This window comes from Mobula birostris, chromosome 4, assembly GCF_030028105.1.
Source record: "Mobula birostris isolate sMobBir1 chromosome 4, sMobBir1.hap1, whole genome shotgun sequence".
Classification (NCBI taxonomy): Eukaryota; Metazoa; Chordata; class Chondrichthyes; order Myliobatiformes; family Myliobatidae; genus Mobula; species Mobula birostris.
In genome coordinates this window covers 142894437-142921307 of record NC_092373.1, presented here as the reverse complement: position 1 = coordinate 142921307, position 26871 = coordinate 142894437, and the positions used below count along the sequence as shown (strand labels likewise).

The 26871-nt window shown below is 39.5% G+C and overlaps 1 protein-coding gene across 5 annotated transcripts in view; it reads right to left on the bottom strand.

Moving 5' to 3' along the window:
- Positions 1–310: 310 nt before the first annotated feature.
- LOC140196636 (la-related protein 1B-like) overlaps positions 311–26871 on the bottom strand; it is a 59683-nt gene continuing 33122 nt past the window's right edge. For 3 of the 5 annotated variants that reach the window (XM_072256154.1, XM_072256155.1, XM_072256156.1), the window contains exons 11-20: positions 23739–23905; positions 22626–22982; positions 18846–18969; positions 14312–14520; positions 12972–13078; positions 12039–12199; positions 9378–9522; positions 3998–4107; positions 3643–3770; positions 312–2966 (exon numbers count right to left, since the gene is read on the bottom strand). In XM_072256154.1, coding sequence (XP_072112255.1) covers positions 2724–2966; positions 3643–3770; positions 3998–4107; positions 9378–9522; positions 12039–12199; positions 12972–13078; positions 14312–14520; positions 18846–18969; positions 22626–22982; positions 23739–23905 — 1751 coding nt within the window. In that variant the 3' untranslated portion in view covers positions 312–2723. Of the gene's footprint in view, positions 2967–3642; positions 3771–3997; positions 4108–9377; positions 9523–12038; positions 12200–12971; positions 13079–14311; positions 14521–18845; positions 18970–22625; positions 22983–23738; positions 23906–26871 lie in introns of all 5 variants that reach the window. The other 2 variants (XM_072256157.1, XM_072256158.1) reach the window with 2 other exon arrangements.

Here is a 26871-nt window from a genome sequence, read left to right as displayed (position 1 = left end):
TGGTTTTACCCTGTTCTTGGTCAATTTACCATAAATCCACCCATTTTGAACAGTTAATCAACAACACAGCTTCTAAGGGTATATACAAACTGTAAAACTCTTATAAAATACACCATAACTCAATAGCTTGGACATTAGAAACAAGAGCAGTGGTGCAGATGAGATCCTCTTCCAAAAAGCAATTAATTCTTCTGTAATGTATTGAAGACTATTATAGAGAATTTACCCTAATCAAAATAAAACTTGCAGTTAAAAAAAAATTGTGCACTAGATTTGTGCATTTAGATATGGTTGACATTGTAAATTTTATAAATTCTTAAAACAATAAAATGAATTACACAAAAACAGCAGGTAAAGATTTGTATATACATGTTCCAGTCATTTGTTATATGTACAAGTGATGCTCTAATATATGTAAAATGTAGCAAGTTGTTAGGTTAATCGCTTAATGTGCTACATACTTATTTGATATATTTGTTCTCCGTGAGCTAAATCAAAACTATTAGAAGATCCAGAATATTTTTGCCATACTGCATGCATTTTCACTTCAAGTCTTCACACATAAATGTAGAATGACATAGTTAATGTGATGTCAGGAAATTAAAAAAAATACACACATCAATTAAACCTGATAGTTACCCAAACCTGTAGACTTATGAAAGATGGCCAAAGTGTTGAGATTTCTGTGAATACATACCATTCATAGTGTGTTGCTGTTCATTTACCTGACTGCAACAGTGACTAGGAAGGCAAAAGGGTTATAGAAACTCAACATGCTAATTTCGTTAGTACAGCAGTAAAACACAGATAATTCCTCATCGGAAGGCAAAAATCAGAAACCAAGGCACAGTTACATTTTCCACCCACCGGCGTCTGGCTTGAGGAGCTTTGGCACACACAAAAAAATCACTTGCTGTAGCTTTTAATTCAAAAGGCAAGATTTTAAAAAGGGGCAGGGATGTTAAAACAAAATGTGAAAGCAATACATTCAAAGAAAAGTGGTATATGCATTTTACATTTTTAAAACTTAGCCATGTTTTCATTGGTAAAACTTAGGCATTGCCAAGTTTCCTCATTGAAACAAATCTCCAAAGAATCACAGTGCAACCAGTTATATTTTCTGATTCATTTTGTTTGTTTTTATATGCATTTTTATAAAAGTTGGGAAGATTGCCACAATTACACACGCTAATGCTAGATGTGCACACTTATTTCATTAGATGAAAAAATTAGGTAAATATTCTAAACTGATTACTTTGAATGGTATATACAATCTTTCACCTAAGTATTTTACAATTACTCCATTCAGCTGGGTTTAAGCCTAGATTATACATTAAGGTATGTGTGTGTTATTTCAGTAAATTAAAACATGTACAGCTGTAGCATATTTATAAATGGTAATTATGTGGATTCCACACTGCTACTGTTCATTCTAGCCCTCTGATTACCAGCAGTAAATCAAAGTACTGCTCAGATTTTCCTATATTCAAGTTTGAACAGATAGGAAGACCAATAGATTGTTTTCACTGGATGCATTAGGAAACTATTCCTAATAGCGTACATTTAAAATACATGTGTCAGATTTTGAAGATTTTCCAGTAATTTTCAGATGTGAATACCTTTCAAAATAAACCAGCAGCCCACAACCATCTTGCTAAGTATAATTTAAAATAATGACACTGTCTTAATAATTCTTAAGAGCAAAATTAAACAAAATCACTTCAGTAAATGAGCACTTGTTTTTTGTAAATTTTCCACAAAAATTTGAACATTTTACAACAATAGAATAGGATTAGAAAATTACAAATCAATTGTAGTGCTTCACTGAAAGCACACTATAAGCATAAAGTGATGAAACAAAACCACACCACCTCTCCCACGCCACATAGTACCTCCTGAAATGAGAATCTGCAATTTTATCTTGACCTGCGTATCAAGATGCAGTAGGTATTTTAAGCAGTGCAAGATAGTGATTCAAAGACCATTTTTAAAAAGCCGCATATTCCTTAGTGCTGCTTTCATTCAAGCCCAAACAATTCTGTCTATATGAATCATTTGTAACAATCTCCGCTAAATTGTCAATAACTATGTAACCAACTGCTTCAAAACTAGAACACACTGCATCCAGGATGATGCACAACCATTTTCAACACTGTTAATTAAGTTATTAAATTATGTTGCAGCCCTGGTCATATCATCTTGGATGCAAGCTTAATTTCCAGAGTTTTTTTTTCTATCTACCTAAGTTCAATTGTATACATCCCAGCAATAAATTTGTACTTTGATATAGGCATATATAATTAATAATAATTATAGGAGGAACTGGCTGCAAAAGCACTATGGTAATGGACTAAAAAATAAAATTTTCTTCTTTAAGAAGTATGAGAAATCCTCATTGAAATGTAAGGCATCCCAAAATTCAAATGTGTAATTTTTGCATATTTGCAGGAATGCGTTTCTGTAAACAGTAGCTCAAGGTCATCTTGGAAATCAAAATGAGAGGAGTAACAAATTTTGAGAACGGGCTCCCCTCCCTCAAAACAGCTTGCTGAAAGCTCAAAAAAAAATGGACTTAGTCGGTTTCCCCACCCCCCAAAACTGAAAGTAAAATGAATATTTTCAAGTTTTTTTTTCATTGAGGCAGTCTGAAAAAACTGAACAAGGTCCTTGAGCTTAAAATACTGATGTGATTTGTACAAGCAGGGAGATGTGACACAGAAAGTCTATTTCTCAGGCGTTTCAAGATTAGTGGTAGTCATGGCAGCAGTACTCTGGCTCCCATTCTCAGATTTCCCAGAAGATGCATCCCACTTGGAAGGGTTTGTTGAGACCTGAGGCTGACTGGTGAGTAAAGGCTTAGCAGCATTTACTGATTTACTTGAAGAGTTTGATAGATGTCTTCTGCGACCACTCTCATCAGTTCCAGAAGAACGTCGCTTTCGACCAACCTCATCACCAAATGGAGGCTAAGAAATAAAGAGCAATGTCATTAACAAGTTGGAAGCAGAATTAACTATACCCTGAAAAGCAGAAAATTAAAGAGCACATTTCAGCTGAATACATTATCTAGCAAGCAGTCAACCCATTTAAATAGATCAGACTGTATTAAAGCGCTGGAGTCACAAAGAATCTTAGGGGAAAATTCAAAGTTGTGGATAAATATCAACCAGACTCTGATAAGATAGTAAGTGATAATTAACTTACTAGAAACAAATTTGTTAACAGCATGCTTGCCTTTAAGCAAGACCAAGCAAAATGACTGAAATAGTTCAGAATTAGGACTCAAACATTATTCTGCCTGCTGAACAAGGATATGAAGTTTACACAGATTTGGTTGTTTGGTGGGCGGGGGGGGGGGTAGAGAAGAGAAGAGATGAGATATTTGCATGCAAGGCTGCTATATCTTTGCTATTAATCTGCTGGTAAGCCTTGGGTATGGAGGGGCCCAAGATATCAATCGAGGTATTGAGTGTACACTATGGGTGTACACTAGCAGCCCATGGAATCAATGTGGAATTGAGGGGGGTAGATACTACATGATGGAAGAAATGAATACATTAATTTATAATCAAAAGTGGGCATTTTTAAAATTATTCAACAGCTGCAATAACCACGTAACAAAGAAAATACCAGAAAACTCACATCAACTCTGAAGTCCTCAAGCCGCTTGAAATTGCTAAGGTACTCTTGCAGTTTGTGGTCAATTGGTAAATGCTTAGTTTGTGTGTACTTGAGAAAAGCCCAGAATTTTTCCAATCCATAAAGCTGACCTAAATCAAAGACACCCAAAAACCAGAATATTAATACCCAAGGTTATATTATTTATTAGAATGCACCTTTTAAAAGAAATACTGAAGTTATAGGCTTCACATTTTTATTTCCATAACAATATGAAATAGTTTGTAAACACAATATTTCCATTGAGTATATCCATAGATCCTGTAAATTTGTTTACTTTTGGCTTATTTGTAAGCTATTTCTTTAGGACATAGGTTACCTGCTTCATAGTCTTTTATTGTTTCTTCCTGGAAGTCTTTGAATATGTCATATCGGAATCTTTTCTCTAGACCATAGCTGTAGAACCTAAACAGGCACTCCAAACCATACCTGGAAAAAGAACATCACTGTAGATAAACAGGTTGAACATTTCAAATGTTTGCAACTTAGAATTTAAACAGCATGGACAATGAAAGGCATTGCATTAATTTGGACAGAACTCTTTGAAAAGATCAAACTCCAGAAAGCAAACAAAACTTGCAATTGCATATTTTGAGTCTATATGACATAGTGGCAACTCACCAAATAAAAACTGCATGGGTAAAGGAAAAGCAGCCAAACGAAATACATTGCCAGTGCAACAGAAATCTCCTGATAGTATCTGTGATGCCTGGAGTATTTAGGTTTGAACAATGCACTGGATTTAGGTTTCCCAGCTAGTAACTTTAACATACCACTTGCACTAAAGCAGTAAATTTCTTCAACTCCATTAGCCTAGTCCAGTGAAATTTCATAATTTCTCCACACAACTATTTGAATTTTTCCCACAATCATTACTTGGTCTTACAAAAGTTATATCCCCAAGAACTGGAGGAGAAACTATTATAAATTCACATAGATCTCCTCCACATCCAGCTGAGTATGAACCTGCTTTATTATCTATCAAGACAAATAGACTTCCATATATATTTTTCCATGACTGCAGGATATCCCTAACCACTTTCCAAGTGATGAATTGGAAGGAAGCAGACAATGCATGCAAGTTATATGGCTATATAGAAACATATAAACATAGGAGCAAAAGTGGGCTTTTTGAGCCTGCTTCACCATTCAATATTACAAGTGCTGACCATCCACAATCAGTACCCTGTCACTGATTCAAAGAGGTCAGCTCTCATTCTTCTAAACTACAGCAAACTGTCTCAATTTCTCTTCAATGCCAATCCTGCCATTCTAGGAATTAGTCTGGTGAAGCTTCTCCATAGCAAGAACATCCTTATCTAAATAAAGAGATCACAACTGCATACAATGCGCAAGGCATGGACACCAAGGCCCTATACAAATGTTCCTGTACTGATCATCACACCATTTGCCTCTCACTCACCTGCTGCACCGACATACTTATTCTCACTGACTGAGGAACAAAGGACTTGTTTCACCCCTCCAACTCCTAACTTACTGCCCAGATAATAATTGGCTTTAATTTTTGCCAGCAAAGTGGATGGCCTTACATTTAACCAGAATACATTATTATTGACCATGCATTTACCCACTCAGTAAACCTTTCCAAATCACACAGCTCTTCTCACAGCTCACACTCATAATCAGCCTGTTATTGCAAATTTGGAAGTACAGTGGATTCCAGTTAATTAAGACACACTGGAATCAGTACATTTTGGTCCAGTTTAGTGGCTGACCCAATTATCCGAAGTCTTATGGAAAGAGTTACAAAGGTATAAAAAGACAAACTAAATAACAAATCATGTATTTAACTAAATAAAAATCATGTATTTAAATGAAATATAAAACAAATTAGAATACTATTAAACTACTACAGTACTATAAAACTGTTAGTTTCCTGCAGTTATATATAGAATTAGGCTGCCATGTTCTTTTGATATAAGTGACCTAGAATAGATAATGAAAGGCCTTAATTTTCAACAACTGCAGCTTTCAAATCTTCATTGTTATTATAACATTCAACATGATTGCTGACAACTTCAAATTTTTTAAAAATGGTTCCCAACTTGAAGTAGTGAAATAGTATCATTTTGACTCCCAGACATTTCTGGCTTCTCCAAGCCTGAATGCTTGAAACCACAGTGAGCAAAACAGTTCTCAATTGTCTTACCGTTCATTTCTCACCAACTAGTGTCAGTGACAAAAATCGCTGCATTTTGAACATAAACACACAACTAATGCTACTTAAAAACTGCTCTAAGCATGGTGTAGTGTCTAACAGCCACACAAGTGAATGTGTCAGACACTAGTTAGAAACTGTTCATTCACAGTCTCCCGCCCCAATTAAGCGGCATGGCGATGCAAATAAACAAAGGGAATATAGCAAACAACAGGAATTCTGCAGATGCTGGAAATTCAAGCAACACACATCAAAGTTGCTGGTGAACACAGCAGGCCAGGCAGCATTTCTAGGAAGAGGTGCAGTCGACGTTTCAGGCCGAGACCCTTCGTCAGGACTAACTGAAGAAAGAGTGAGTAAGGGATTTGAAAGTTGGAGGGGGAGGGGGAGATCCAAAATGATAGGAGAAGACAGGAGGGGGAGGGATGGAGCCAAGAGCTGGACAGGTGATAGGCAAAAGGGATACGAGAGGATCATGGGACAGGAGGTCCAGGAAGAAAGACAAGGGGGGGGGGGGACCCAGAGGATGGGCAAGGGGTATAATCAGAGGGACAGAGGGAGAAAAAGGAGAGTGAGAGAAAGAATGTGTGTATAAAAGAAAGTAACAGATGGGGTACGAGGGGGAGGTGGGGCATTAGCGGAAGTTAGAGAAGTTGATGTTCATTGTTCCTTCAACCTGAGTGTGGCTTCATCTTTACAGTAGAAGAGGCCGTGGATAGACATGTCAGAATGGGAATGGGATGTGGAATTAAAATGTGTGGCCACTGGGAGATCCTGCTTTCTCTGGCGGACAGAGCGTAGGTGTTCAGCAAAGCGGTCTCCCAGTCTGCGTCGGGTTGCACCAATATATAAAAGGCCACATCGGGAGCACCGCAGTATATCACCCCAGCCAACTCACAGGTGAAGTGTTGCCTCACCTGGAAGGACTGTTTGGGGCCCTGAATGGTGGTAAGGGAGGAAGTGTAAGGGCATGTGTAGCACTTGTTCCGCTTACACAGATAAGTATAAGTGCCAGGAGGGAGATCAGTGGGCAGGGATGGGGGGGACGAATGGACAAGGGAGCTGCGTAGGGAGCAATCCCTGCGGAATGCAGGGGTGGGGGGGAGGGAAAGATGTGCTTAGTGGTAGGATCCCGTTGGAGGTGGCGGAAGTTATGGAGAATAATATGTTGGACCCGCTGTGGGGTGGTAGGTGAGGACCAGGGGAACCCTATTCCTAGTGGGGTGGCAGGAGGATGGAGTGAGAGCAGATGTACGTGAAATGGGGGAGATGAGTTTAAGAGCAGAGTTGATAGTGGAGGAAGGGAAGCCCCTTTCTTTAAAAAAGGAAGACATCTCCCTCGTCCTACAATGAAAAGCCTCATCCTGAGAGCAGATGCGGCGGAGACGGAGGAATTGTGAGAAGGGGATGGCGTTTTTGCAAGAGACAGGGTGAGAAGAAGAATAGTCCAGATAGCTGTGAGCGTCAGTAGGCTTATAGTAGACATCAATGGATAAGCTGTCTCCAGAGACAGAGACAGAAAGACCTAGAAAGGGGAGGGAGGTGTCGGAAATGGACCAGGTAAACTTGAGGGCAGGGTGAAAGTTGGAGGCAAAGTTAATAAAGTCAACGAGCTCTGCATGCGTGCAGGAAGCAGCACCAATGCAGTCGTCGATGTAGCGAAGGAAAAGTGGAGGACAGATACCAGAATAGGCACGGAACATAAATTGTTCCACAAAGCCCACAAAAAGGCAGGCATAGCTAGGACCCATACGGGTGCCCACAGCTACACCTTTAGTTTGGAGGAAGTGGGAGGAGCCAAAGGAGAAATTATTAAGAGTAAGGACTAATTCCACTAGACGGAGCAGAGGGGAACTGATTAGGTCTGGAATCCAAAAAGCATAGAGCTTTGAGACCTTCCTGATGGGGGATGGAAGTATATAGGGACTGGACATCCATGGTGAAAATAAAGTGGTGGGGGCCAGGGAACTTAAAATCATCGAAAAGTTTAAGAGCGTGAGAAGTGTCACGAACATAGGTAGGAAGGGATTGAACAAACGGGGATAAAACCGTGTCGAGGTATGCAGAAACGAGTTCGGTGGGGCAGGAGCAAGCTGAGACAATAGGTCGGCCAGGACAGGCAGGTTTGTGGATCTTGGGTAGGAGGTAGAAACGGGAAGTGCGAGGTGTGGGAACTATAAGGTTGGTAGCAGTGGATGGGAGATCCCCTGAGCGGATAAAGTCGGTGATGGTGTGGGAGACAATGGCCTGGTGCTCCTTAGTGGGGTCATGATCGAGGGGTAAATAAGAGGAGGTATCCGCGAGTTGTCGCTGTGCCTCGGCAAGGTAGAGGTCAGTACGCCAGACTACAACAGCATCCCCCTTATTGGCGGGTTTAATAATAAGGTTAGGATTAGTGCGGAGGGAGTGGAGAGCAGAGCGTTCCAAAGGAGTGAGGTTGGAATGGGGACAAGGTGCGGTGAAGTCGAGACGGTTGATGTCCCGTCGGCAGTTAGCGATAAAGAGATCCAGAGCAGGCAGAAGACCAGAGCGGGATGTCCATGAAGAAGAGGAGGGTTGAAGACGGGAGAAGGGGTCATCGGTGGGGGTGGAAGAGTCCTTGCCGAAGAAGTAGGCTCGGAGACAGAGGAAGAAAAGTTCCGCATCATGGCGAACACGGAACTCGCTGAGGTGTGGGCAAAGGGGGACAAAGGTGAGGCCCTTACTGAGGACCGAGCGTTCTGCCTCCGACAGTTGAAGGTCAGAGGTGATGGCAAAGACCCAGCACGGATGAGGGCTGGGATCAGAGGGGGGAGGCTAGGAGTGTCAATGGAGAGTGGAGGGTTGGGGTGAGAGGAAGATGGAGCCTCTGAGGACCCAGGAGCTGATGATGGGACCTGAAGGAGATGGGATTGCAGAGTATTGGTGGGGGAAGGGGAGATGGGAGTCACAATAGCAGCACATAAAGACCCGGCCTGGAGTTCAAGGCTGGAATCTTGAGAGCTGGGATCAGAGGGGGGAGGGAGGAGGCTGGGGGTGTCAGTGGAGAGGGGAGGGTTGGGGTGAGAGGAAGATGCAGCCTCTGAGGGCCCAGGAGCTGACGGTGGGATCTGAGGGAGATGGAGTTGCAGAGTGGTGGTGGAGGAAGGGGAGAAAGGAGTCACAATAGCAGCACATAAAGACCCGGCCTGGAGTTCAAGGCTGGAGTCGCAGGGAATATTGATTGGCTTTTATTCTTTGTTTATCCCAAATAAGTAGCTGCCCTGATTAACCGATGGCCCAATTAACTGGAATGCACTGTATTTAATTCATGTCTCTATGCGCGCACACACACACACAATATACAACCAGTTTTTCCCTTCTCGGATCTGATCTTGGTGTTAGACTCTGCTGTAAACTAAACCAGTGAATCAGTCCATTAAATGTACCATATAACTCCAAATTGTTGTGATGGAAGGATTAAAACCTTCATTTTGAATTGTATCAGGAAGAATTGCTGCTCCTTACTCCAGACTGAATTTGCAACTATTAACTATTATACCTGTAATTGTCTTTTGCATCCTCAAGAGACAGCTGCTTAAATTCTTCATACATTTTCCTGTTGAAGTGATCTCTGAGGAAAAAGGACCAGAAACGGAATAGCGTGTTCATTTCCTGGGACTGCCCAATTCCTAATCGCTTCCTCTCTGAAAAACAAGGAAGACGCAATGAAACTTGTATCATTTTAATAACATTCTGAAATAACCTAGAAAAATGCCCAAGTTCAACCGTAACATCAAATGTGGAGCCACGTTCTTTTTTTTTTAACATTTGACTGAATTATGGAGAAGCTAATAGAATACTTATTTTGCCATTTTCAGTCTTATTTTATCTGACATTGCTTGGATTCAGAAGACAACCATTTTTTTGGGATCTAGAAAACTAAGCCCAAAGTTCGAAGTAAATTTATTATCAAAGTACATACATGTCACCACATACCACTCTGGGAGTCATTTTCTTGCAGGCATTCACATTAAATACAAACGACAGAATCAATGAAAAATTGCACACAAACAACCAACGTGCAGAAGAAAACAAATTGTGCTAATGCAGTACTGTAGAAAAGATGACAGAGAAGGAGTGTCAGGGTGGGGGACAGCGGGGATGCAGACACAAACCAGGCAAGGTCATTTGATTCCAAGCAATTAGTTTACCGATTATTAGAGGTCTCTCTAGTGCTTCCCACACTCTCCCCCTCCCATTCATAGTCCACAACAGAGACTCACGTCAGAATCAGGTTTATTATCACTCACATACATCATGAATTTTTTTTGTGGCAGTGTAGTACAGTGCAATACATACAAATACTACAGAACTGTGCAGAAAGTCTGAGGCAACTAGCTATATATATGTACCCAAGACTTTTGCACAGTACTGAATGAAAAAGAAAAAAGTGAGATATAAATAATAGACAGACAGTGAGAACACAAGTTATAGAGTCCTTGAAAGTAAGTCCACAGGTTGTGGAATCAGTTCAGTGTTGAGACGAGTTTAAGTTATCTCCTGGTTCAAGAGCATGATGGTATAGGTCCAAAGCTCCTGTACTTCCTTGCTGATGGCAGCAGCGAAGAGAGAGCACGGCCTGGGTGGTGGAGGAGGTGGTGACATTGACGATGGATGCTAAAAATCCTGCAACAGCGCTCTATGTAGATGTGTTCAATAGTGGGGAGGGCTTTACTCGTGATGGACTGGGCAGCATACATGCCTTTTTCCAAAGATGGCAGTGGCCAACACCAGAGGACATGCTTTTAAAGTACAGTATACTGAGGAATATTTTGGGGAGTTGTCAGAGGTAGTTTAAAAAAAACAAGTGCCTAGAATGTACTGTCAGGGGTGGCGTTAGAAGCTGATACATTAGAGACATTAATAGATGAAAGAAAAATGAAAGATTACAGGCTACGTAGGAGGGACGGGTTATTTTTATCGTGGGGTAGGTATAAAGGTCAGCACAACATTGGGGGCTGAACAGCCTGTACTGATCTGTACTGCTATGTTCTATGTTCACTTCATGCGTTATACAGGTACCCATCAAATGGACTGGATGGTGGATGGTAGCAAACTTTGATATTAATCGGATCTGCCCTTATCCAGTCAAGAGTATTTCTCACCATCTTGATGTGTGCCTTGTAAGCAGTGGAAAGCATAGGAAGGCAAAACTGACTGATAGTCTGGGAATGTTTTCCCTGAGCGAAGGCAGTTGATGGGGTTACCTAACAGGCTTATAAAATCATGCAAAGCAAAGAAGCAGACAGTCACAGAATTTTCCCAGGCTAGGGCAGTCTGAAACTAGGGGGCATAGGTTTAAGATGAGGAGGCGGCCCTAATGGATAAATTTTTCCATGTAGAGCACTGGGTACATAGAAAGAGCCGCTGGAGTAAGTGGTAGAGGTGGGTACAATTATAATGTTTAAAATACATTTAGATAAGTATATGAATTGGAAATATGGATCTAACACAGTCAAATGGGACTTACAAAGGTAAACACTTTAGTTGACAAAGACAAGTTAGGCTTAAGAACCACTTTTCGCACTGTATAATTTTGCAAAAACTCAAATGATGGAGAACATAAGATGCAAGGGATGAAGAGGAGGATAGTGGAAGAATGAAGGCAGGCAGTAGGTATTTGTGTTTGAGAAAATGAATACACACTGGTGCGTAAAATATTTATCGAACAGTGATACACCCCATGTGCAATGATTTCTTTAAACCATGACAGTAGAATTGTGAACTGTCAAAACTCAATAACTTCACAAATTCTGAATTATACAATCACATTAGCAATAAAAATATCCATCTGATCCTTCATTTACTTTCAAGTGTGTGAAACACTGAATTTCTAAATCAGCAAAGGACGTATAGAGCAACAAGACCCCAACTGACCCATTCTCAAAAAAGCAGTGGGGGGTTAGAAAACAAGTTTATTTGTGTCACCACTCAAAATTCCCCTGATAATACAAATCAAAATGACAATACATTTATATTTTTCAGTTGTACAGCAGAAGTTCATTTCCTAGGTAAGATTAATATCAAAGTTACCCAAAAAAGGAAAAAAAAATCATATGCACTTGCATTAACAGCAATTGCTCTATTTGCCAAATAACTTCCTTTCTTCCCAAGTCTCTAATATTTAACTATCATTTGAAAATAAAGGAAGCACGCTCACCATTTAAACATCTCCGACGATACTTATGGTAAACTTGTTGGGTGAAGCCATTCTCTCTCAAAAGCTCATGTGATGGATGCTGGAACTTAGGCAGTGAGTTGGGTGTGCAGCCATAACTTCCAACAAATGGTGTGCCTTCTGAAGGACTGGCATTTGAGCTACTAAACAAAAAAAAAGCAACAAAATTAGGCATGCACTTTTTTCTTTTAAACTGGTGTTCCCCACTTGGTTTCATATGGCTCAAGTTAATTAGTATTTTTCCACTTTCTGCTCCTGGGAAGCAGTGTTTTTTCCACTGCAATTCACTAGAAAATAGTCACAAATATAAGGTAGCCCAGAACATTTAAGTGGAAAGTAGATTCAGAACAGAGCACAAAATCATTTGCCTCAATTAAAAAAATAAACATTATGGAACTACAACAGGCTTAGCTCTTAAAATTGAAATCACACTTTGCCTGCCAGGGCCTAAAGCTCCATATTTTCCTATGTCTGCAGCCAGTTCTTTCATATTTCCCCTATATTAAGTGATAAAATTTCTCTTTTGTGTTAATCACTTGTTATATTAAAAATATGTTTAAAAATTACAATTACACTTATTGGTTAAAGATAATTTAAAAATTTCCAGGTAAAGAAAAATTCTGCCAAGTGAATTTTCTTTTGCAATTGATAGAATAATTACAAATTTTTATAATTACTTTTACAACATAGGACTAAATTTTCCACACACGCAGCAGTAAACTTTTGTATTTGTCACTAAAAAACAGCCATTGTTAAATAAGGTATTATTGAGTTTCACAAAATTTGAAAGTACAGTATCAATCTAAAAGACCGCCATTAACAAATACTTTAGACTTCTATTGCTTTACAATCATATTATGCACCTACCAATTTTAAATGAAGATATTTATTAAATCTATCAACAAAAGCATTTACCTAACAGATGACGTCCGTGGTCTGTGTTCTTTAGAATCCATAACCCAACCAATATGGCATTCAAGTGGAGGATTTGAACTATGCCGTGTCTTTCGTTTCCTTGGTGTCTGTAACAACAATCAGCTTTGAGATAAATACTACCAATATCTTAGTTTCTGCCTCAGTAAATTGTAGTTAACCCTCAGTGTACACATTCACATCATGTATTTGGGCCGAATCACTGTGATGTCATTAAGGGCTTGAGGTAGAGAGATTATGAGGTTAAATAGGCATGTAACGCAAGATTATTATTGCGCCAAATGGATACAATGGTAAAGCAATAAAATATAACCTATAGTAAACATGTTTCAGTATAAATGCATTTATTATTCTGATATCCAAGATATGCCTTCTTATCATTGCTACCATTACGGAGGTCGGCACAACATTGTGGGCCAAAGGCTTGTACTGTACTGCTCTATCTTCTAGTAATTGCTGCAAAACAGCTAATTTCATGACATTGACACTGACAAGTGCCAGTGATAATAAAGCCAACTCAAACTGACCATGTTACCCTTTTTCTGCGAGCTTAATGAAAAACTCATTCACAAATGATTTTTTAAAATATTTGAAATTATTTTGCAAATACTTACCAAAAAGGACAAAAATGAAAAAACGTGGATGGTAAAAGACAGAGAGAAAATCTAAAGCAAGCAGAATGAAAGAAAATTCCCCTCAAAATGAGGTACTACTTAACTCTGGTCTAGACCCACGACTCCACAACTCTCAGTAACAGTAGAAATAAATATTAATCAAGAAATGTTTTCCGCTGGATAAGTCTACGCATTTAAATAAAAATCAGGTACTTGGCATAAAAGCAAAAAATCCAAATAAAATCCAAAATCATAATTGGTATTTTTGCATTAAGTTTAATTGAGTAACCAATTGATTAAGATGACCTCACCATACCATGCAAATACAAATAGAATATAAGGTACGTGGCCAAGTGGTTAAGGCATTCGACTAGCAATCTGAAGGTCACGAGTTCGAGCTCGAGCTGAGGCAGCGTGTTGTGTCCTTGAGCAAGGCACTTAACCACAGTGCTCTGCGACGACACCAGTGCCAAGCTGTATTGGCCCTTACCCTTCCCTTGGACAACATCCGTGTCGTGGAGAGGGGAGACTTGCAGCATGGGCAACTGCAGGTCTTCCATACCCTGGAGAGTGAAGACTTTCCAGGCATAGATCCATGGTCTCGCAAGACTAACTGATGCATTATTATTATTATTATTAAAATAAGGTAAAAAATGTAATACATTTTAAATATTTTATCCTTTCACACAAGATTAAAATTTATTATACCTCAATATCCAATGGCCGTCCTTCTTTCACAACAGGATAGAAACGTGGAGTTTTATTAGGATCTTGTAGCCTAGGTGTACGCGGTGTCCTTGGTGTCCTGGCAGAACATACTGGTGACTCTGGTACAGTCGTAGGCAGAGAGCGGGCGAGATTTGAAGCTGGTGGCTCTGGAACACCAAACAGCTTGTTGGCTAATTCTTCAGCATAATCTAAGACATGTCAAGATTTGGGTCTGTTAAATTTCTTTGTTTTAATGCATAGTCAAACTCTTAAATTAAGCCTAAAGTGAACTAGCCTTCAATTTTAAATTGCATTAATAAAAAGGGTAAATGCCCCTGAATTCACAGCAAGGATGCAAAATGCTACTTGTAGTTTTGCCTGTTCATCAGGAAATCATGTTGGAAGGCTGGCTGAAGACTGCAGTGTCCTGTTTGCACTGTCAAATCAAGAGAAAAAAAAGTACAAGAAGAAAATTTGGCCAGAATCATGGATTCATAAATTGACTCACAGTAGGTAAATAGTTATGCTTGCTTTATTAAAATTACTGATAATCTAAGAAAATATGATTTAGTAAACAAAGAGACTTAGAGAAAGATACAATGTGGAAAGACTGGAGAAAATAGAAATTTTCTTCATCTGAGCAGAACATTAAGGGGAGATTTAAAAGACATGTTTAAGATACTCCTTTTGATAACAATCAGCAAAGATCTTTTATACTGGAAGCAAGATCATTAATCACAGAAAGTTGATTTCAGATTAACTAGCAAAATACTCAGCTGAGAGAAGTTACTTTACGCAACAAGTTGTTATAATTTGAACAACACTGTCAGAAAGGATAGCAGTTTTTTCAGTAATTTACCATAAGAAATTTGGGAACCAGGAGAGGAGTTATTTAAATCATATTCAAAAGATTCAACATAGACATAAAGGGTAAATAATCTGCACCAAAATTATTCCAGCAAGTCATGCAGATGGAAAATCCTAAATTAAAAGAGAATCTGTTTCTTTCACTCCTATTTAAGAAAACTTTAACTTAATGTGCAAAATCATTTGAATTTTTTTAAACATTCATAATAATGAACACTGTATTAAATACTCAAATTGTATTGAGGGTTGCCAACAGACAAGAGTAGCAGTCAAATACGTTGGGTTTACCCCGAGAAAGACTAAAATGACCATGAAGCCTTGAGTGGGCACCAGTGCGCATGCGTGTACGTGCCGATTTTTTTCTACAAATCGTTTTTGGAATTCTGTATGGGGGGGGGGGAGTGTTAATCACAACCAGAATATAGGTGATAAGTGGCTAATACACTCAATTTCATTTCTAAATGGGTTTATCTATTGAACTTAATATTAAACACACAGCGCATATTTTCCTCACATGAATATAGTGATAAGTCAATTATCAGGGGAGGACAGGGGAGCTTGAAATAAGTGTTGAATGAACTTCCAGTAGAAGTGGTAGAGGCAGGTTCAATATTATCATTTAAAGAAAAATTGGACAGGTATATGGACAACAAAAGGAATGGAGGGTTATGGGCTGAGTGCAGGTCGGTGGGACTAGGTGAGAGTAGCATTCAGCACCGACTAGAAGGGCAGAGATGGCCTGTTTCCGTGCTGTAATTGTTATATGGTAATATAAGTCACTTATAAGTCAATAGCATCATAACATTTTAAGTAACGTTTGGATATTAAACACACAGCGCATATTTTCCCCGTATGAACATATAAAATCATTACAACACACCAATATTGCTGAGTCAGTGGGAGTCCTGGGCTTTCTGTTTCTTTAACAGATTTGACATTGTGGTGCTGCCCTTCCCCCACGAGTCATCTGTTGTCAGCCCCCAACCAACACATATTCCACTCTCCCCTCCTACCCCTCCTCACAGTCCCCCACCCTACTCTCATGACTATACCCCTTCCCCACACGAAACCACCACAGTGGGCTTCACAGCTGAACAAGTGAGAAGACAGCTGAAATGTCTCAACCCAAGCAAGGCTGCAGGACCGGATGGTGTCAGTACCAGGGTGCTCAAAGCCTCTGCCCCTCAGCTACGTGGAGTACTTCGCCATGTCTTCAACCTGAGCCTGAGGCTCCGGAGGGTTCCTGTGCTGTGGAAGACATCCTGCCTCATCCCAGTGCTGAAGACGCCGTGCCCCAGCAGCCTCAATGACTACAGACCGGTGGCATTGAGACACCAACAGAATCAACAAACTCATTCGCAAGGCTAGTGATGTTGTGGGGATGGAACTGGACTCTCTGATGGTGGTGTCTGAAAAGAGGATGCTGTCTAAGTTGCATGCCGTCTTGGACAACGTCTCCCATCCACTACATAATGTACTGGCTGGGCACAGGAGTACCTTCAGCCAGAGACTCATTCCACCGAGATGCAACACAGAGCGTCACAGGAAGTCATTCCTGCCTGTGGCCATCAAACTTTACAACTCCTCCCTTGGAGGGTCAGACACCCTGAGCCAATAGGCTGGTCCTGGACTTATTTCCTGGCATAATTTACATATTACTATTTAACTATTTATGGTTTTATTATTATTTATGGTGCAACTGTAACGAAAACCAATTTCCCCCGGGATCAATGAAATATGACTATGACTAGCCCTGGGCTTGTTTCCCTGCAACAAGATGGTCCTATCGAGGGGTGATCGGAGACAGCGATACTCGAAGGGGGTTCCTTATGCCTGGTCTATTCCGCAATTTAGTTTTCATTGCAGAGATATGTTGGAAATGGAAGTGACGTTTTCAGTGCTTTCCTGGCTATCTCAGGATACTCAGCCTTGACTTTGATCCAGAATGTTGGCAGAGATGTTCTGTCAAACATACTTTTCAGCCCGTTAACATTTGCAAGCACGAAGAGTTGATCTCCTTCCCGCGCTGACATGGATGACGTGTGCGTAATGACTTCGCATACGTTCAAGCTCAACAGTGGGCGTGACAGGGAATAAGGAAAGGTGCAGCTGACTCATATCGCCTAATCATAATGTTTCTTCGCGGCCCGGTAGCACATGCCTGATAGCCCGGTACTGGTCTGCTGATTTAGATCACACTTCTTTCCCATTTTGTTGTTTGGTCCGAAGAATAACTGAACCTTCTGACCATATCTGCATGCTTTTAGTTGTTGCCACATGATTGGATGATTAGATATTTGTATTAATGAGTAGGTGTACAGATGTACCAAATAGAGTGTCCACTGAGTGTATAGATCAAAGAATCTTTTCACAATATATTTACATCCTTGCCAAATCAATCAATAAACTGTGAAATGGAGTGTCACGTTTCTGAAACACACTTTAACACAAACATTTAATTTATGCTCACTCAAAACACACAAAATGCTGGAGGAACTCCGCAGGCCAGGCAGCATCTAGGAAGAGTAGTTGACGTTTCGGGCCGAAACCCCTCAGCAGGACTGCGTGTCTTGTGTGTGTTGCTCGGATTCCAGCATTTTGTGTGTGTTGCTTGGATTTGTACACTTTTCCTAGACTGTACTCTTTCCCACAGATGCTGCCTAGCCTGCTGAGTTCCTCCAGCATTTTGTGTTGTTCAGATTTATAACATCTTCAGATTTTCTCTTGTTTGTGATTGAATGTCTATTCACTATTTTGATCTCACAGTAGCAGCAAAGTACTGATTTTTTTGTGCACTCTATTCCCTCTGTAGATGCACTTTTGGTCCTGTGAAGTGCTAAAATTGTACTTGAGATTTTGCATTTCATCTATTCCACTTAGTGGTCTTCACAAATACTGCGTAGCAAGGATAAATATTCCATTGACTAGGTTTATAAACACTTGTTTCAACTCCAATAGGAATCTCTATTCTTAATGATTCAGCCAAGTTATCAGCTGGTAGGTATTAAACTCATCCACCTACCATGTGCCCTACACCTTTATGACTTTCCATTTCTTAGGAGAGGACTGTCTAATGGCTGGAGGGTGCTAATGCCCATCAGAAGATTACAGCACCAAAATGTGCTTTAGGTTATGAAGCTTTAAGAGGGCATGGAATCCATTTTGATTATTTCCTGGCATTGCTCTCACCAACTCTGAAATCTTCCCTCAGCACTAATAGATCTGTTATGTCAGTGGGATGGTGTGTACTGAGGGATGAGTAATCTAAGCCACTGGTTACTAGCTGTGATTCTTTAAATATGACCATCTGACTAATGGTGGAATACTCCGTGACACAAGTCTTTTTACCTAGGCAGTAGGTCCCAACCTGGCGTCCATGGATCCCCCCTGGTTAACGGTAGAGGTCCATGCCATAAGAAAGGTTGGGAACTCCTGCACTAAAGGAAGAATCTTCAGAGTCATCATTTTTAAAATTTGATGTTATACAGTGATTGAATTGGTTGCTCTTGAAACCAAATGAATGGACACTCAAGGTGACATTAGACAAATTAGATTGTCGTTGTTGTTGATTTGGTGTTCAACATTGACCCCAAAAACAATACACCCATAGACAAAGATATATGAATCAATTTATATTTTTGTTCTCTGCAGGTTATTCTGGTCTTACCTTGATGGGCTTTTGGTGGTGCAGGAGGCACCTCCTGGTTTGCATCAATTGGTGGCTCAGGTGCCAAAGATTCGAAACGCTCTTTACTGATGACTTTCACCTTCTTAAAATTCTCAATTTCTTGCTATATTTTAGATAAGGAAAGAAAATTAGCTTTTGTTTGCTCTAAAAACTACAGTGATAGCAGTCTAATTTCTTTGTAAGCTGTAGCTATATTTATGAGGACTTCTATAGTGTAAATGCAGCAAACTGGGGCAAATTTAAATGAATGATGTGGTTCTGCAGATTTCCATACGATAAAAATATCTTGGGCAATCAATCTATTTCATTACAATATAATCAAACAACAAATGTGAAAACATGATCTATTGTTTCTTAAAGATAAAGAATCATGATTTTCCAAAAAGTAATGAATAGGCAAATAATTATTTTAGCGTTCTCTAATTTTAGCATTCCCTACTGCTAATCCATTTACTTGGGATCCATATTTTAAGATCAAATTAATTTATGCAGACAAATTTGTTAACTCACTGCTTATTATTCAGAAAGTCAGATATATTTTAACTCAAAACTAAATCTCAACTTCAATTGATCCAGGCACCTTTTAGGGATATTTTGAGTAAACAAGACTTAAAATGATTCAATTGTGCAGTTGTTACACTGGAGATAAATGCTATAGAAGATTTTTGTACATATTAAATTTCATTATAGAGTGCATGGACAAAGAGCATCACCTGAATCATTTGAAAGTCCCGTAGATGATCACATATGTGAAATACACATAGAAAAAGAACCAACACTTGTCCACAAAAGTTGGATGAAGACAATGATTTGACAATCCAAAATAGAATGTCGATATTTGAAAATACTGTCTTGCGTAGATGTACCCTTTCCACTGTAAAAATTGTTACATTAGCATATTGTGTGTACATTTACACCTGACATTATGTAGTTTCTCCTTTCCTATCAATGTAGCTTCCTAACCAACAATTCAGTTAAGTTACTAAATACATTTATATTTTCCACCCGTATAATCAACTTGACTGATTTCTACCCCTCCTTCAAAAGTATGAAAGGCTAGCGTGACAGGACCAGGATCTGTTTGAAACAGAAATTATGCCAACATTCAAGAGAAAAACTCTGAAGAAATGAGAACACTCTTTAAAAATGATTCACTCCAAAAATTAGGATATCACTGATACTGCCAAACACTTAATTGTCCTTAACTTACTGCCCACAAACTGAGAAGTAACAAATCAGTGAGACTAGAGCCATTTGTTCATGAGAAAGATAAAAATCCACAAGGATTATGAAACAACATGGCTAGTTTCCAGGTTGTGATTTTTCCATGATTTTGATTTTTCCATAATTTAACCTGTTTTGTAAACTAATTTCTATTTACGTCAGAGAACCATAAGTTAATATTTTCTTCCAAGTATTACTATGATTTTTCCATCCCAACTTTTCTTAAGTGCCTTGTGGCATGAAATACTCTTAAGGATTGTAAAACAATATTTATCAACTATTGTGATCAAAATGTCCAAGTTAACATGGATATGAAAAATATTGTTGCCACTCTTATTCCGGCATTAGCATTTAAAACAACATTTTTGATAATACCAAAACATGCAATAATGCTGGAGAGAGCCTGGCGGCCCGACTCAAGACAGAGGAGATGCCACTGTGCCTGTCAGGTTGTGGTTATGACATTCTGACAAAGTGCGTATTTGTGTTTTGCCAGTCCATCCTTAACATATCTAAAGCAGAATGATTTGCTCAATGTACCCTTTTTGCCCATGTCCCCTTTTCAAACAGATCAATAACACATTTGACTTATGGTGAAGGTAGGACTAGGGATTGAAAAACAGAAAAAACTACTTTGAGATTCTGATTGGCAGTGTTTGGTTTTAATTTCACAGCAAGTAGAGCTGATACCGGTCAATCCTAGCCAAGAAACTTCAGTAATGTGATCAAAATGCTCTAAATCTATGATTCTATGAACATACAAACCTTAGATACAATCTCCTAAAGAAATAAATTTTGAGAGACTTCTTTTTAAAAACAATCTCTCTCATAAAACACAAATGAATGCATTTAAATAGAATTATAATGCGCTTTAATGAATAAACTCTTTTCCTCCTTCTGGCCGGGTACAGGTATCGATTTTAACTGATGTTTTGATGACAAACTCTACCCCATCTTCTCTAGTTTTATTTCTCCGATTTTCAATGGAAAATCCAGGAAACCTAACACCCCTAACACCAAGGAGGAACCGGTTACGACCACCTGTCTTCCCTGTATTTCCATGGTTTCTGAAGTGATGGCCTGGATCCTGAAGAATACTATTCATAAACCTGTAAGACAGCTCAAATCACAGCCGAAGCCGGTTGAAGATGATCTGGGAGTCAGAACAGCTGGCGTTTACAAGATTCCGCGTGAATGTGGAGCAGCGTTCGGATGAGACACATAGTGGAAACCCACATCAAGAAACATAGGAGGTGTATCCGTTTGGGTTACCTGGAGAAATCAGCAGTAGCAGAACATTGTATTTGCAATGGCCATAGCAGAGACTTTGAAGGCACAAAACTACTGCACCAATGGCTTTTGGGACACCCTGGCGAAGGAAGCCATTGAAATAAAACTAGAGGAAAAGAATTTTAACAAAGATGAGGGTCTCATTGGAATTCGATTGTAAACAAGGTGGGGCAGCAGAAACCTGATTGGATGAGGATGAACCAATCAGGAGGGACGCACGATGCAGATATATATACCACCAGACTAGATATGCCTAGGCATCAACCCTGATGAAGGTGGTAGAGTTTGTCACTGAAATGTCGGTTAAACAGATACCTATACCTAGGCTGGAAGCCTGAGAAGAGTTTATTCGTTATATATGCCAGGAAAGCACCTGACCCATGATGCTTTAAAGGTAGATATACAATTTCTCTTCTCTTATCTCCTTTCCATAGTTGGTTCTATCAAGTAAATGGGAGTAGACTTCACCTGAATTGACAATTCAGTTGTGACAGGTGTGGGAACTGACTGGAGATATTCCAGAAAAGGTAAAGTCACTGTAGATGTATAGCAGCTTATTTCAGAAAAAGAACATACAAAGAAGCAAAGCATGTAGTGACAGTGTAGCACTAACAATCAATTGCAAGTTCTAACATCTGGAGAGAAAAACAATTGGCCAAAGGGTTAAGCTCCCTGCTTCTATGAAAACAGACAGCAATATCAACTAATATTACCCAACAATGCAACAATTTTGAAATGGAAAAATAGACTCACTGAACCTACCTTAGCAAATTATATGTGCTTATTCTTTTTGGGAATCCAGAAAAATATCTATAATTAACCCCCACCACAATAACTATCTCCAGAAACTACAAAGAAATGAGCAGAGGAGGGAGTTCAAATCACTGAATGGACTTAGATTCCCCCAATTAGTACTGCCCGCCCAAAGTCTCAATGACTTATTTGTTCTATTTATGCCCTATCTTTAGAGTTTTCCTTTCAAGACAGCATATAAGCAACAAAAGGCCCATTAAAAGGATGTGCACCTTGCTAATCTTAGTTTAAGACAGATTTAAATTCAACGGTATAGAGAGGAACATAATATGTGCAAGCGTAGGTCAACATATATTAATTAAAAACCACTACATGGTAATGTTTTCATATCTGATATGACTTTGAAGCATATAATTCTTCATGATCTTAGCATTAGTTATCCCAGGTCACTAACAAACTAACAAATACAAACAGTAACTACTGGTGGCTCACCTTTATCACTGAGTATTCTGGTCCATTTTCTTCCATCCAGAGGTCCTGTTCATAGTAGTACAATCCATCGTTGATAGCTTTTGCCAGTTCTGTTGTAATTTTTGCCCGCGAAACATGATTTCCTGTACGGTCACCACCTGGATGTTTACGCATATGAGGAGGAGTCTGAGTCACAATCAAGATCTTGTTCACATCATGATCATCAATTTCATAGTCCGAGTCATCATCTGACCAATCAGTGAAGGTATTCTTGCGACCCTCTATCTGTTCCATTTCTTCATCAAACATAAAGTCCAGTTCCTCCTGCTCTTCTTGCTCTTGTTTGTGAGTTTGCTGAAGTTTGGTCGACACACTTTCCTTCAAATCAGCAAATGAAACAATTAATTTCCTTTTTAAAATGCACTGTAAATTTTAGAAAGCAAAACAGAGCTAGTTTAACTTGGGGGGGGGAGTATGAATTGTTTATTGTTTGTATCTGGACACTGCTTCAATTAATATTGGAACTGACTATATAATTCTACTTCAAAAATGTTGCTGCTTTTTTCAGAGGACATATACAAAAGTTGCACCAAGAATGACAGCCCACACAGTATTTGGAAGACAATTGGACTGATGAACTGTGTCACTTCCAACAGCAAGGCACATACAAATCTAGAAGAATCAACGCAGATTCTTAGTGGGGGTAAGAGTATTTTTAGGAAAGGAAGGTACACTTTCTCTTTTGAAAAGCCATCAATAATATCTGAATGCTATGCCTACCAGAGCTTTACTTGAGAGGTTAATTTAAAAAACCGAGTAGCAAATAAATAATAAAAAGTAAACAAGAAGTGGGTAGGGAGCAGTAGTGAGGAGAATGCACAGCAGGAACAACAAACCTGAGAGAAAAGTAAATCTTACACCTGCAATTACATGATGCACTTAGCACCATCAGCATGGATAAATAAATGTGTCTAAATATAGTATTTTAGAAAGAAAGAAAGCAATTTAAATGAGCTTTGTTTGGTTCAAGTTCTACATCACTATTTTTAATTACAATATATAATTTCATCAGAATTGTGTTGCCAGCTTACAATAAAATTTACACCTTGTGACTCAGGGCAAATCTAGGTATACCTTGAGTGGTGATGGACGGTGTCTCTTTTTCACTTCTATCCAAGTATCTGATTCCAGATCAGGCAAACTTGTAGAAAGTCCTTTAGACATTGTCTGAAGGTTACTGGCTTCAACATTTTTCTTTACATCAACAGGACTTCCCAGTCTAGGGGAACTAGGAGCAGATTCTGAAATTCACCAAGAAAATTTACCAAATTATTCTATGTTGCAATACAATGAATGGTCAAAGAATATGATACCAAGGCTAAAGGGAGTCAAAGCCATGGAAAAGCAGATCAGATAACAACACATTCAGACACCCTGCTCCACTGCTGGATTTAACACAAATATTATAAGGCCAGGGGTTAGATGTATTCTTCACTTGGCCTTTCAGATTTACACCAAGCACAGCTAATGTGCTCCCCTCTGCAATTTACACTTCAAAGCTTTTGAAAATGCCCATTTTTTCTAGTTTGGATGGCACACGCCCAAATAGCACTGTATCACAAACACATTTGTGACTGATAATGCACAAAGGGTAACCTATCCCAGCTAAGTTAGTGAATGAGCATCAGCAAAGGTGAAGGCTGTGCATGTGGGACAATATATTTCCTACTTATGAGGATACAAGATAGTTGAACATTCATCTAGGCGGAGACTTTTCAAAAAGCTAGAGGTGAGGCAATAGTTACCTGTGGCAATATCACTCTGAAAAATACCTATAGCATCAGGTGAATAGCATTTACATTAAATTAGAAGAGTGGCAAACAGTGCAGTGAGACAAATATATATTACCTCAGCGAAAGAGGCTTCAATTCATACATTGGGACTAGTGCAGTGCTGTTTGGGTGTGTTCCATCTAAACTGGAATCCAGATCCCAGAAAAACAAACAAGAGCATTTGCAAAATCATTGGAGTGAAACAATTTGTAATTTCAAATAAAAAGAAAAGAGAATAAAAGTGAATTAGCAAAATTGTGGGCTAGGCACAATCTAAATTTATGCAAAGGAAAATAGGAGAGAACATAAAGAAATACAGTAAAAGCAAACATTAGATCACTAGGTTGTGTGACCTAGATGTTTGTGCTTTCAACTGAGCACATCATGGATAGTCTCCTGAGCCGGTGTGGGAAGTCAGAAACAGGAAGTGTTCACTGGGAGTGCTCTGTAGATTTTCCCCAATAGCAATACAGACAGGGGAGCAGATCAGTTGGCAGATTTTAGAACCATTCAAAAATAACAGGGCTGTTGCCACGGTGACTTCAACTTCTTTAGTATTGATTGGCAACTCCTTACTGCAAAAGGTGTAGATGGGACGAAATTTGTTAGAATATGTAGACAAGCCAACTAGAGTGGAAGCCATACTGGATCTAGGCAATGAACCTAGTCAGGTTACAGATCCCCTAGTGGGTGAGTATTTTGAAGTTAGTGACAATAACTCCTTGACCTTTACCATAGCCTTGGACAGGGATAGGATCAGGCAGTACGAAAAAGAATTTATATGGGGTGGGTGGGGGGCTAGTTATGATGCTATTAGAGAGGAAATTAGTAACCAATGTACTCTGGGAAATGCATAACAAATGTACAGGTTGTTAGGGAGCACCTGGGATGGGTTCTGCATAGGTTTGTCCAACTGAGGTAAGGAAGGGATGGTAGGATGAGGAAACCATGGTTGACAAAGATGTGAAACATTTAGCGAAGAGGAAGAAAGAAGCATACTTAAGGTTTAGGAAGCAAGGATCAGACAGGGCTCTAGCCATAAGGAAGCAAGGAAGGAACTTATGAATGGACTTAGGAGAGATAGAATACAACATGCGAAGACCCTGGTGAGTCAGATTAAAAGAAAATCCCAAAGTGTTCTACAAGTGAGGATGACCAGAGGGTAGGGCCCATCAGAGATACAAGAGAAAACATGTGCCTGGAGTCAAGGATTTAGAGGAGATCCTTAGTGATTATTTTGCTTCAGTATTCACCAGCTAGAGGACCTTGATGATTGTGATAACAGCATAAAACAAGCTGATATGCTGGAATATTAAGAAAGAGGATGTGCTAAAACTTCAGGATAGAAAAGCCCCAGGGGCTGGAGAGGATATACCCTAGGTTACTGCGGGTAGCAAGGGAGGAGACTACTGCTGCTTTAGTGATCACCTTTGTGTCCTCACTGCCACATCAGTAGTGCAAGATTTGAGGGTGGTAAATGGTATTTCTTCATTCAAAAAAAAAGGTAACAGGGATGATCCCAGGAATTATACACCAGGGAGTCTTACAGCAGTTTGGAAAGGATCCTTAAGAGAGAGAATTTGGCAAAGCATAGATTAGTGAGAGTCAGCATGGCTTTATGAGAAACACAATCCTGTATCGTGACCTGATTGTTTGGTCACTTCCTCAAAAAATTCAAATGGATGAAGGTAGAGCAGATGATGTGATGTATATGGATATTAGTACGGCATTTGACAAAGTTCCTCTTGGTAGGCTTATTCAGAAAGTCAGGAGGCATGGTATCTCGGGAATTTTGGCTGTGTGTATTCAGAATTGGTTTGCCTACACAGGGCAGAGGGTGGTGGAAGGTGGAGGGTATTCTGCCGGGAGGACAGTGAACAGTGGTGCTCCCCAAAATTCTGTTCTGGGGCCCGTGCACTTAGTGATTTGTTTAAGTGACTTGGATGAGGGAAGGGAAGGGTGGGTTAGTAAGTTTGCAGATGACTTGAAGGTTGGTGGCATTGTGGATAGTACTGAAGGATGTCATTGTGTACTACAGGATATTGACAAGGTGCAGAGCTGGGCTGAGAAGTAGCAGATGGGGTTCAATATGGCAATTCTTTGTAAGAACGAACTTGGCAGAGCACACCTTTAAAAACAGGATTCTTAGCAACGCGGAGGAAAAATTGATCTTACGAGTCCACATTCACAGATCGCTAAACATTGCCCTGCAAGTTGATAGGGTGGATAAAAAGTATATAGTGTGTGGCCATCAATGTCCAGGTATTGAGTTCAAGAGCCAGGAGACAATATTGCAGCTCTATAAAGCTCTGGTTAGACCACACTTGGAATATTAAGTTCAGTTCTGGTCCCATCATTATAGGAAGACTGTGGAAGCTTTAGAGGCGGTGCAGAGACAATATGTTGAGGTAGTTGATAACTAGAGTCATAAAGGA